The 12,105-nt window shown below is 54.0% G+C and overlaps 1 protein-coding gene and 1 pseudogene across 1 annotated transcript in view; both read right to left on the minus strand.

Annotated features, from left to right (window-relative positions):
* The window catches only part of PLXNC1 (plexin C1), a 160,317-nt gene extending 156,923 nt beyond the window's left edge, over positions 1–3,394 (minus strand). The window contains exon 1 of the mRNA XM_064376880.1: positions 1,937–3,394. Coding sequence (XP_064232950.1) covers positions 1,937–2,998 — 1,062 coding nt within the window. The 5' untranslated portion in view covers positions 2,999–3,394. The remainder of the gene's footprint in view (positions 1–1,936) is intronic.
* Positions 3,395–10,444: 7,050 nt separating this feature from the next.
* On the minus strand, positions 10,445–11,835 carry LOC105728885 (REST corepressor 2-like; annotated as a pseudogene).
* Positions 11,836–12,105: the final 270 nt, after the last annotated feature.

The following is a 12,105-nucleotide window of genomic DNA, read 5'->3' on the forward strand; positions in this document are numbered from 1 at the left end:
GGCAGAGTGTATTTATCCCTTGCTTGATTTCCAAGGGGCAGCTTTCTCACAGAACCTCCCGTGAAGATGGATAAACAGCTCTGCGACTTCCTCTGCCTCTGCCCCTCCCGATCCCGGCATAAGCAGGAACACCTGACTGAGCCAAAACATGGATTTTGAGTGCATTCAGGATGCTGGCTGGGTTTGGAAGGGAATTGAATCTTCCAGGACCCAATAGGTAGAGAGACGCAGTCAAGAGAAATGTTTTGGCTCCACACATCGACACAGCTGTCAGATGGCAAAGCTTGGACTTCCACCCTTATTACCTGCTGTGGGCCTCTGAGCTGGCTTGTCATTAACTCCAGAGACCAAGTGTGCCTAAAGCTTGACACAAAGTAATATTTTGGAGGTACTTTCAAGTCTTTCAACAGAGAAGTAGGAAACGATGATTTTACCAAACTTAAACCATCAGATTATAAAGATCTAATAAAAACAGGAATCAAATGTGAAATTATACATGTACAGCAACAGTAAGTCATTTAGGAGACAAATATGTGTTTTTACATATTTTTAAAAATTATACCAGTAACAAAATGAAGGTGTTATCTACGTGTCCCAGCACACAGCTTGACAGGCAAAGAGGAAGCAGCAAGTGACCATTCTAAGAAGCCTTGCAAAAGACCTCCTGGTTTTTTCTCCCTGGCTGATAGGACTAATATTTGGTAAGATGTGCTTTGCAGAGAAAGAAAGGGGTGGGGGAAGCTGCCTTTCTGTACACATGTAAATATACCTGGGAGCCAATGTGCCCCTGTACCAACACATTTTCTAAGTGGTGACTTCTCCCCTTCCTCTCCGACTCATTTTGTACCAAAACAATGGCAACACCTGTAGCCGTTAATTTCTGCGCTTTGGTTTTTGCCCAGTTATAAAGGAGGCTCCCAGCAGGCTCCCCTCTCCGGAGCCATATGTGGAGTTGGCGTGCCAGCCGCCGTGGAAGGGAAACGGCCTACGGAGAAGTGACAATGGGTCCATAATCCCCATCCACTGGACCCTCTTGAACTGCCTCTTTATTTCCAGTCAAAGAAATACCAATCTCAAGATGAAAGCTGTGGCTGCCCTGGGAGCCCAGGGGAAACCTGTGTCGCTTGCCTGGTTCAGCCCAAGGGTGGTGACTCTGAGTCCCGCCATCTAGTCCCGCAATCTGGAGCCCAGAAACTGCCTGTATCACCCCCAACACTTTCCCTTGCGCTCCCCTCTAGGGTGAGGCTTTTACCACAAGGACATCTCCCGCCTAGCCTCTCCCAGCGGCTGGCGACCACAGCGCACCCAGAGCAGAGCCACAGCTCCGCCCCCTCGCACCGGGTCACGCCGGGGGTTCGGTTCCAGCGCGAGCCTCTTTAGCAGGCTGGCATTTCTCCACGCTGAGCGGGCTAGCAACTCTTCAGACCACAGCACTTGCGTTGCCGGTGGGGGGCGGAGACAGGGGGCCACAAAGGCTGGGGTGTGGCAGCGAGCCCCTTAGGTTCAATGGCTTCTCCGGCGAGGGCACTGTTTGCTAACTGTGTTGACCAAGAGGTCAGACCCACACGCCTGCTGGGACTGCACAGAAGGGCCACAGAGAAGTCTGGAGAAGCGCGGGTAGCCTCAACCCCAAACAAACGTCCCTGTTTGGACAGGGAAGGATGGCACTGGGATGCAGCAACTAGAGTTTTGAGTTAACTCCAACCCTCCCCGCCCCTCTTTTTACATTCTCCCTTTGGGGACCTCGGGCCTTGCTCCAGGTCTCGGGGACCGTCCGAGAGGAGCCTTCCGACCGCCGCCTGCGGTGTGAGCCTGAGACCTGGTAAATGTCAGCCGGATCCACCCTAAGCCCCGGCGCCCGCCCCCAGCTCGCTCTGCCTCGGCGGCGGCTCCCAGGCAGCAGCGCTCCTCGCGGCGCCCCGGGGGCAGGACTTACACAGTGACTCTCGGCCGTCTTGAAGTCCCAGCTGACCCTCTTGGCACGCGCCTGGATCTCACTCATCCTGAAGAGGCAGAGCGCCGTGGTGGTGGGGGAGCGCCGCTCCTGGCCCTCTCCGGCGGCTGCGCTGAACACTCCCGCCCAGACGTCCAGGGCCTCCACTAGGCTGGAGGAGAGGAGCAGGCGGCGGCCGTCGGGGTGGCCGTGGCCGCAGTCGAGGGACGCCTGGCCCTGGAACAGCACCTCGGTGCTCTGCGCGATGCGCGCCATGCTGGGCCAGCCCGTGGCAGCGCCGCTTGTGTAGTTGTAGGGGTAGTAGGGGAAGTAGATGCTGCCGTTCCAGAGAAAGGCGTCCACGAAGTGCAGGCTGCCCGCGCCCTCGCACAGCTTGAGGCGGCCCAGCTCCTGCGTGGCCAGGCTGCGCCCCTCCGTGTCCTTGAGCGCGATGGCCGTGTCGTGGTCGGATGCCGCGGGGTTGCAGCGGCTCGCCGTCTCCGGCTCCGGCAGCACGTAGGTGGCGGCCACCGCCAGGTACCAGCGGTTGTTGTGGCCCGCGCGGTACACCACGCCGGCCGTCGAGCCCTGCGGGTGGCACGACACCACCTCGGTGCCGTTGCGCAGGGAGCTGCGGCTCAGGTTGCCCAGGGGCCGCACCTCGCAGGCGCCCCGGTCGAAGGTCCAGCCGGTGAGCAGCAGCCCCCCGAGGCCGGCCGCCCCCTCGCGGTAGGGCAGCAGTAGCTTGCTGAAGCTGCTCCCGGGCCGGGGCCGCGCGGGGGGCGCCAGCGAGACCGGCTCCGTGCAGTTGCCCGCTTGGTCCCGGTACAGGCGCGAGAGACTGCGCTCCAGGCTGTAGTCCAGCTGGTCCAGGCAGCTGCCGCTCGCCACGAACACGCCGTCCTCCCGGCTCGCCGCGATGGCTCCGATGGCTTGCTCCGACCGCCACACGGGTTCGTCCGCGCCCCGGCCGGGAGCCGCCAGCGCCAGCAGATAGGCGAGCAGGGGCAGCGGCGCGGCAGGGCGCGGGGGGCGCGGTGGCGCCTTCCTCCGGGAGACCTCCATGGGGCTGGGGGGGCCGCCCCCGGGCAGGGCGCGCGGCGGCGACGGCGGCTCAGGCGCGCGGCAACGGAGACGCGGGCGGCGGCGGCGGCGGTTCCTGCGCGCGCTCGGGCTCCCGCGGCCGCCCCATCCCCGCGGCTCGCCCGGGAAGGAGAGCGGGGAGGGCGGCGCGCGGCGGGCTCGCTCCGGCAGCCTGTGCAGCGGCGGCGGCGGCGGCAAGCCCTGCGCGCTCCGGCACCGCTTCCTCCTCGCCCTCCTTCGCCGGAGAGTTCCTGTGTGCAGCTCTGGCGCTCGCGGGGAGGCGCGGAAGGGAAGGGAGGGGACGGGCGGAGAGGAGCGAGGCGGGCGGGGAGGGCTGGAGAGGTTGGGTGCGCTTGTGCGTTTCACTTTCCCATTGTGAAAGTGGGATGCAACTGGCCCCCTTCCTCATCCTCTTCCTCCTCCGCCCTCCGCCTCCTGCCCGCCAGCCCGCCCTCCCTCCACGCCCATCTCCCCTCCCCTCTTGATTCGGTGAGATAGGGAGGAGGGAGGTCTCGTAATTTGGGTTACTGTGTAGGTGGCCTCTTTCATCTATTCATAACAAAGCTCAGCCGCCCGCCGCGACCGCCACCATCGCCCCCTTGGCTCGCCCTGGGCTCCCGGGGCGCGCTAACGGCGCACGGAGCGGGCTCCCGCGCTCGTCCGCCCGCGGGGCTGCTCCAACGCCCGGTTTTGTTTACGACAGCAGCCGGGTCGGGGATACGACAGGCGCACGGAGCGAGGATCCAGGGTGCTAAGGGGTTGCAGCGGAGGCCCGGGGCTCGGGCCCCAGGGCTGCTGCGAGGGCGTCTGACAGGTGTGGAGCGGCGAGAGAGAGGCCCCGGGGAGGCGCGCGGGAGACGTGGCCGAGCCGGAGACTCCGGGGACCAAGACGCCCCTGTGGCAGGGAGTGGGTTTCCCCGGGTCAGAGGAGTGAGGTGGCAGAAAGGCAGGCGCCACACTCTCGTTCTGGACAATCCCCGGGGCCAGAGCGCCCATATTTGCAAAGGTTCTCTGATCTCCCTTGGCAACAGAGTCTCAGGCTCTCAAGCCTAGCTCTTGGAAAGTTCTGCTCACCATCTAACCTAATGAGCAAGGCTAACATTTACTGACCACTTACTACGTGCTAGGTGCGCTTGTAAATTCACCACATGGGTTAAGACTCATAATTCTCATAACAGCCCTATTAATTAGTGACTGTTATTGTCATCCCTACTTAGTAGTCCAGGAGAATGATTATGGAAAGGCTATGGAACGGGCTGGCATTCTACTGCTGGTAGATAACAGAGCCGAGATTCGAATCCATGTCTAGCCCCAGGGCCTCTTATACACCTGGCTCTAGTTAAGTACCACCTGTGGCCACTACCATAATCCCCCAGAGATCTTTCTCTGCAGTGAGACTGAAAAGTTCCCCAAGTTAAATGCTCCAACCAGGCCCTGACCTGCCTTCTACTCTTAGACCCAAGTACCCTTATTTCCTTTGAGGCTCTGCATCTGTCTCATCATTACCCACGTTTATCCTTTAGACCCCCTGAGGTCTCACCACCTAACCCAGAGGGTGAATAACAGCTGGGTTGCCCCCACAGCCACCAAGAATTTCTGAAGCACAGGGACACATTGCCCACCGGGGAATAGGTTCATGATTTCTCGGAATGGGGCTTCCCAGAGGATTGGGGCAGCTGGTAGCACCATCAGCACCCTCCTTACAGTCTGGCAGGTGAGCCAGGGGTGCAAGGGAGTGCTGAGGACCTCTATGGATCCTTGGGAAATTATCTCTGTTCCTTCCCAGGCTATTTCCAGGCCTGAGGCCCCAGGGAGGGCAATGGGTTGCTATCCCCTTTCTTCCTTCCCCGCAAGTTCCCCAGCTCTAGGTGCAATCTGTTTTGGGAAGGGAAAGGAATAAGGTGGCTTCCATCCGATGCTGAGTGCTGCTGAAGGTTGCAGGTTTCAAACTTCTCCAACAGTGCTTCAAGTTCTCCCCATTGCTGAGGGATATGGCAGGAGCTCTGGAAGGCTTAAGGAAAGGAGGATGAGGTGGAGGGAGAAGCACAAGAGAAGTGTGAGTTTCTGCTCTAGACGTGAAGTGCAAGGATCCTATCATTTCAGCAGTGGCTCTCATACGCTAAAGTCAGAGTGGTCATCTTTCCATTCATCAGCCTTTCATTTGCAATTGGATAACATTATCTTTGCCTGCCAGGAGGCAGAAAATGCCCTCCCATGAGATACGAGGTTGCCCTTTGTGCTGTGATGATGCTGTTGGAGCGTCCACGAGGAGAGGGGAGGAAGAAGGGGAAAGGCCTGAAGTACCCAGTTGTTGTGAATCAGGACATCTCAGGCAAGACAAGTCAGATGTCTCACCTGCTCCAAAATATCAGGCTTCCCCTACTCCCTGCCCTCCTGGAATGCTTTCAGAATTTTTGCACCGCTGGAATTGGGAAAAGCAATATTTTAAAAACCTCATTGGAAGCTCAGAGACCCCCTCCACAGCATAGTAGGGGATTTTCATGCACTGGTGTTTTGACAGTTTTCCCTGTGACTGATGCAGAACTCAGTGACCTTCACTGGCTCCGTGAACTGGCGGTGGCAGTGTCGTTATGTGCTGAGAAGCAATAGTTCAGTTTCATTCCAGAGATACTTTTACTTCACTGGTAACCAAGTCATTCCTCTAAGTCCCGTAGAGTTGGTACAATCAGTCACAGACCATCTTGGGAGCTATTTGGATTAAACATACTCTGTGGTGTGGCATTTTGATCACTACCCAATTCATTGCTGCTTCATTTTGAAAAAGAAACAACATCTTAAAAATACTACCCACAAGAAGTATAAATGGCTTTGATGGCCACAGTTCCCTGCCATTCTACTGGGACCATAAGCCCCACTCTTAAGAGTGGGCTTCTTTTTCTCCCATTTAATTGTATGCAGACTCCTACGGTGAAAGAAATCAGAATCTGTGCTAACTTTTTGGCATGAAAAACGTAGGCGACGAGGATGCATATAAATGCATTCTTTGCTGATTCTACCCCCATTTTGTACAAACATGTTTGCCCCTTCCCAGCTTTCTTGTGTACTAAAGCTCCACCTTCAGGACACAAGTTCACATTTGAAAAGTGTGGGAAATACGAACAACTGAAATAAATATTTAGGCACGTGAGTTCTGTATCTCTTTGATCACTTTCTCTTGGACACCGCCGTCTAGCCCAGGGGTGCAAGTCCCCTTGGTGACAAAGCTTCCCTCTCCAACTGGCCGAGCCCATCTTGTTGGGTGTCACTTATAGCACATTTCGGAACTCCTTGTAACACAACTGGCTGAAACCCAAAAAAGAAGAAGATGGTGCAGATTTATCCTCCAGACAGAGGCCTGCTACCACGGAAACAGGCAGTTCAGACCGATTCCGAGCAGTTTTATTTGCAGTGTTCACTAGATGGGAAAGTCTTCATAATGAGAAAATATCAACTCCCTCAGGCACCGAAGGCAATCTGGGTTAACCAGGCCATCCACAATCAGACTCACTTCTGGTGGGCAGGACTTTATAGATTCAGTGGTTTCCTGCTGGGGCCCAGGACATTAAGAACTGTTCAGTAGGCAATTGGTCACAGTCACAAGATGGCTATCACTAGTACTTCAGTTTTGTTTCTGATTTTCTTTCTTTTTTTCTTTTTTATCTGACAGTGGTCTGTAGCATGACTTGGCTGGAGGAGATTGAACGCAACTGAGAATATTCGTTCTGGTCGTCAGTGAATTTTCTCTATGCCTCACGCAGCTACAACCCCCTATGCAGAATTTGGGAAATACCATTCCAGTGGGTGGAATAGTACCTGTATTGTCCTCTTAGGATTTAAGGCCACTTCTTCTCCACAGCTTTGCTGATATCTGTCTGGTCTTCCACAGCGAGGCCCTTATCAAAGCTCCCAGGCCCTTTTGGTGGCTGACAGGAAAAAGAAATGAGCCAGCCTCCTTTCTAGACTGCTGATGAGTAGATAGTTGAAAGAAGATTAGAGGAAGAACTGTTTAGTAAGTTCACGTTGGTGCTGAGAGACGAGTTGGACACAGTTCAATCAACATGAAAAGTCTCTCTGGCGTGGCACAGTTAAGATGTGGCTGAAGGAACTCCATGCCTCATCCTCTCTGCTCACCCAACATGGCCCTAGACAATTGCTGAGCGTTCTTATGCTTGGCAATAGTGCCCCCCTGCTATGGTTTAATGTCAGGAAGGCTTGTGGTGGTCCTTCAGTAGGTGTGACTTGGGGTCACTCCCACCTTTACAGCTGTCATCTTATTCCATGTCATGATTTAATAGCTCATGGTCATTCACCAGCAGAGTGCAAATGCAGATGGGAGACTGGAGTGAAACGTACAAGAAAATGATTCTTTATGCAAAGTCCAATGACTTTCTTTAAGCTAAATAAGACTCTATGCTCTGCTTTAGCGATGGATGAGCTATTGCCTATTGAAAGGACACAAAATGTCAGATATGCTTTAGAGACTGCGGAGTCTAGGACATCACCTTAGCATTCCAGCCCTCACTTTCCAGGCAGTGTGTTCAGTGTCATGAAGTTTGGAGCCTTTTCTCCAAAACATGCACCAAAACCATCCGTGGTTAAAATCCGAGACTATTACTGGTTGAAAGCAAAATATGGTAAATCACCAGCCATCACAGTGTTTTTCTAGACTGGCTGGAGTTCACCCTGCAGGAAGTATGCAAACTCATCAGTTAATTACTTCTTCAGATTTGGGGAATCTCTGTAACTTGAGCGGTCTCTTGAAAACCAAGCTTTTCTCTGATATTTACAAGATTCCAGTCTGTCCCTGCTTGTATTGTTCTTGCTGTTCTTCAGAAATAAGGAGCCAAAGGGGTATCAAGGACTAGACACAAAATGCTGATCCCTCTTTAATACAGCGTTGTTTCCCGTGTCTTTGCCCTCCCATCACAGCTCTGAGACTCGCTGTCAGCGTAATCCTAGGCTCTGAGTCCTCTGATAACTGGCAGCTTGGCATAAGCCCATCCTAAGAGAAGAGCTGCCAGAAACCAGGCCTTCATATTAATAATAACTCCAACTCTTGAAATGAATAGCAGAAGATAAGATAAACACGCAGATAACTTCACAGCCACTTGTACTTCCGCTTCCTTGAGATTCTGGTGGGGAGATGCTCTGAGCTGAGAATAAAGTTGCTGGACTTCGCAGTGAGCCCTCTGATGCTCTCCACCAAGCTGGTGTGCCTTCTCATTCTTATGTCCTTGCTACTCCCTAGAAAATAGTCCCACCAGGGTGGGGAGGAAGCAACCAATATCAGCTCTGAGCATGGGCTTTTGCTGTCGGGAAGCTGGGTGTGGGGCTCAAGGGTCGGGACAGCCCTGCTCATTACCCATCCTGGGGAAGCCCTGGGAATATGGCAGCACAACAGCATCTGTCAGGCACTTAGCCCCACACGCAGAATCCCTAATCCAAAGTTCATGGAAGACCCAATGTTTGCCTTGCCCTCCTGCCCCTATTCTTTTTGTCTTTTTTTTTTTCAAAGCCTTCATTGAGGTTTGACTGTCATACAAAAATCTGTACCTCTTTATTACATACAACACGTTGTGCTTGGAGTAAGTCCACACCCATGAAACTATCACCACAACCTCTTCTACCCCTTCCCTAGTCCTTCCTATTTATTTCTTCTTCCCCATCTGTGCTGAATAGTCTCTTCTTCTCCCCGCAGACCATTTCCCCACTCCTCCTCCTTTTGCTGTAGACCCAGAAGTTTGACATTTACGGACATCACCCTTGCCTTTTGGCTTCTGGTTGGATTCAGCCCATGGGAAGTCCCAGCCGGAGATCCAGAGGTGGACAGCTAGGGTGAAGTTTGAATGTTTATTCTCCTAGCTCCCTCCTTGCCCATCTATGCATTGGCTGTGGCTGTGTCCCTCTCAAAGGTCACAGCTCCTGTGGGCAGTCCTCTCTCACAGCTGCACTGTGGGCCCAGTACACTTCTGTGGGCCCCGTGACCACTCCCTCGCCCTCCTCTGCAGGCCTCTGGGATTCCATGATTGTCGCTGTGGCTGGTCCCCTGGTCTCCCTTCATCCCGGCACGCCTCAGCCATGGTCCCTCCATGAATGTATCTGTTTGCAAGTGTCACCTGTTTCCTGCCAGAATTGTAACTAACAAACCAATCCGCCTCCAAACATGGATCTAGAGGTGACCCCAAATGATGTTTAAAGCTGTACATTCAGTTTGTCCACTGATGGAAAGCACAGAGGCAGCTAGTCAAAATGGAACTCCTTTGTTTCCAAATGGTTGGTTCCCCTGAATCTGGCAACGGAAAAAAGCTACATTTTTCGTCTCTTTGCACAGGCTTTCCTACACTAAATTCAACCTGGTGATACAGACAGATAGAAACCTGGCTGGGTAGGATTTTTTTTTTTTTTTTTTTTCTTCAGTTAAAACATAAAACTAAAAGAATCTTGAAAGTAAATCAGAACTGCTGGGGACTAAGGGTTCAGAAGGTGGTGGGGGCAGAGGGTGGTTATGATCTCTCAAATTCTGCTGAACGTTTGAAATATATTTTCAAACAAGATACAAAACCAAGCATGCCGCTTTTCCCTTTTTAGACGTTTCTCCTTAAGTCTGAACTCCAGCAGTCCCTTCCATAAAGTCAAGAAATTTCACTGATATTCATTATTACCAAAGCAGGATTATTAAGAGATTGCTGTACCTCCTCATTTCCAGATCTCGCCCTATCCCACCCGCTACTAATAATGAAGAGAAAAACTGGCTGCTTTTGGTTCCTTTATACTCAAGGAAGGCTATGTAGGAGAGATAGAAACCCTCTAAAGATGCTACTTTTTTAAAGTTTTTTTTAATTTTTAAAAAATGTTGAAAAATAAATCCATGTCTTCCTAAGTTCCCAGCCCCCATTTCTCCAAGCTTCTGGAAGATGAGCTTGGTGAGCACCCTCAGAGTCTCAGCATTTCCCAGCTGGCCCCTGAAGACAGAGCCTCCCTTCCAGCCTCTGCTGCTGTAAGGCCCCTCTGCCCACCTCCCCTTGCAGCCTCCCTCCCCACCTCACCCCAGATTTACTACTAAAAGAAGGGAAAGAGGAATGAGAACAGCCAGCACACCCAACTGTCCTCTCCCCACCCCCAAGCTAAGGTCACTACCCTTGACACATAAAGGGCAGGGCCCAGAGGCCAAGCCCCAGCAGACTAGGAGGCAGCCATTCCTCTCCCGGCCAGGAAGCAAAAGTACCCTCAGGCCAGCTCAAAGTTACCTGAGCCCCGGCCCAGCTGGCAGGAACACAGGCAGAACCCACAGGTCCGGGCTGGGCTGTCAGCAGCTCTGGGTCTCTGAAAGACCCAGCAAGAGCCCTAGTCCCTTCTGTCCTCAGTGACACAAGAGATGCCTGGGGATGTCCAGCAAAGGGGTCCTGGAGCCTGTGGTTGGTGGAGGACTCAGGGCTCAGAGTGAGGGCCTAAGGGCTCCAGAGGGGCTCCAATCAGGGTGGGTGGGGGCTGAGGGCCAGGACGGGCACTATAGTGGAAGGCAGCCAGAGCAGGGCAGATGAGAGTTGGCGGGGGCTGGTTGGGGGCCAGCTGGGGCTGGAGGAAGCGCCCTGCTGCAGAGGGGACGGTTGTCGGAGCAGAGTGGGAGCCATGGGCAAAGGCAGCCTCAGCAATGAGGCAGCTGGGACAGCGAGGTGGGAGGTAGAGGGGGGTGGCACAGGGGGCACTGATCAGGGCACAGACATGGAGACGGATGTAATCGGGACCTCATCAACTTCCTCTAGAGCCGAGGCTGTCAAGGGAGCCCCTCTCCTAGCCTCCTCCACAGGGACTGTGCCTCCAGGGGCCCCATCCTGCTCAGCCTCCCATTCTTGCAGCACCTCCTCCAGACTGAAGCGGCACCGGTAGCTCACAAAGGTCTTCACCTGGGTCAGCGTCTCGTTTCCAATCACCGCTGCAATAGCCGCAAAGTCTTTGCCATACCTACGGATGGCCTGGACGGCCAAAAGCTGCTCATCTGTGGTGCAGTGGGAGCTGAACTTGGTGTTTGGCCTCTGGGGGGCGGAGGGGGTCAATGCCACCTCCAGGGCTTGATGCAGGCTGCTGTTCGTCAGCTTCGTGCTCTGTACCTCGCTCTTGGGGTCTCCGGCATCAGGCTCTCCCTCCCTTACGCCTCCTCAACCCTCTTTGAGCTCATCACTGTCCTCTTTGTCCTTGCGGCCCCCCAGCCTCTGGTCCTGTCTGTCCATCACGCTGCTTCAGCTGCGGGTCTTCTTCCCAGAGTAGTAATACTTAAAACAAAAAAGCTATTTTAATATTTTTTAAAAATATTATTTTATGGGAATCAACTTGCCAGGCAGCATCTGCTGGATCCACTGGGAACACTTGGCGTGGAAGCCAAAGTCCTGTTCAAACAGCACCTTGTCCTCTACCGTCCACTTGTCAGGGAGCGTGGTGAAGGTGGCCAGGTCGGCCAGGGACTGCTCCACATCGTGCTGATGCCACAGGAGCATGCCCAGCGCCTGCTCAATGTTGTCTCCATGCTTCTCCTTGGCCATCGCAATGTACTACTGGTCAAGCTCGGCATCTGACACACAGTGGTTGGGTGACCACACCAGCATCCCTTCAGCTCCTTGCTGCTGCAGTGTGCGGGGCTCTCGGGCTTGCACTCCGGAATTACGGCCTGGTAATCGGTTCCCACAGGGATGATGCTGTCTCGGGAGTGCTCCTCCTCACTGCTATCATCCTCCGAGTGGGGCTGTCCGCTGTCGGGCACTTTGTTGGTCCGGCTACGGGACAGGATCCCCAGCCTGGCTCGGCTTCTCCATCACCCAGGGCATTACCCTGCCCAGCTGCCCTGGTAGGGGGTGTGGAGCACAGGAGCCTTCGGAGAGTGAACAGTGGCTGCCACACTTACCCCAAGCACAGTGCCTGGCCCGGCCTGAGAGGTCACCACGCGCTGTCTTCCATCTTGCCCCTGCCCCCAAGATGCTACTTTTTTAGAGGGTACTTTATTTTTACCCGCTATGACTTCTGTACTTTAATCATCTGAATCAGTCAGTTTGAAACCTGATTCCCCTCATTTATTGGACATTCTTAATGGTGATTAA

The sequence above is a fragment of the Aotus nancymaae genome, unplaced genomic scaffold, assembly GCF_030222135.1.
Source record: "Aotus nancymaae isolate 86718 unplaced genomic scaffold, 86718_ANA_hifiasm-v0.15.2.pri h1tg000016l, whole genome shotgun sequence".
In the NCBI taxonomy this organism is placed as follows: domain Eukaryota; kingdom Metazoa; phylum Chordata; class Mammalia; order Primates; family Aotidae; genus Aotus; species Aotus nancymaae.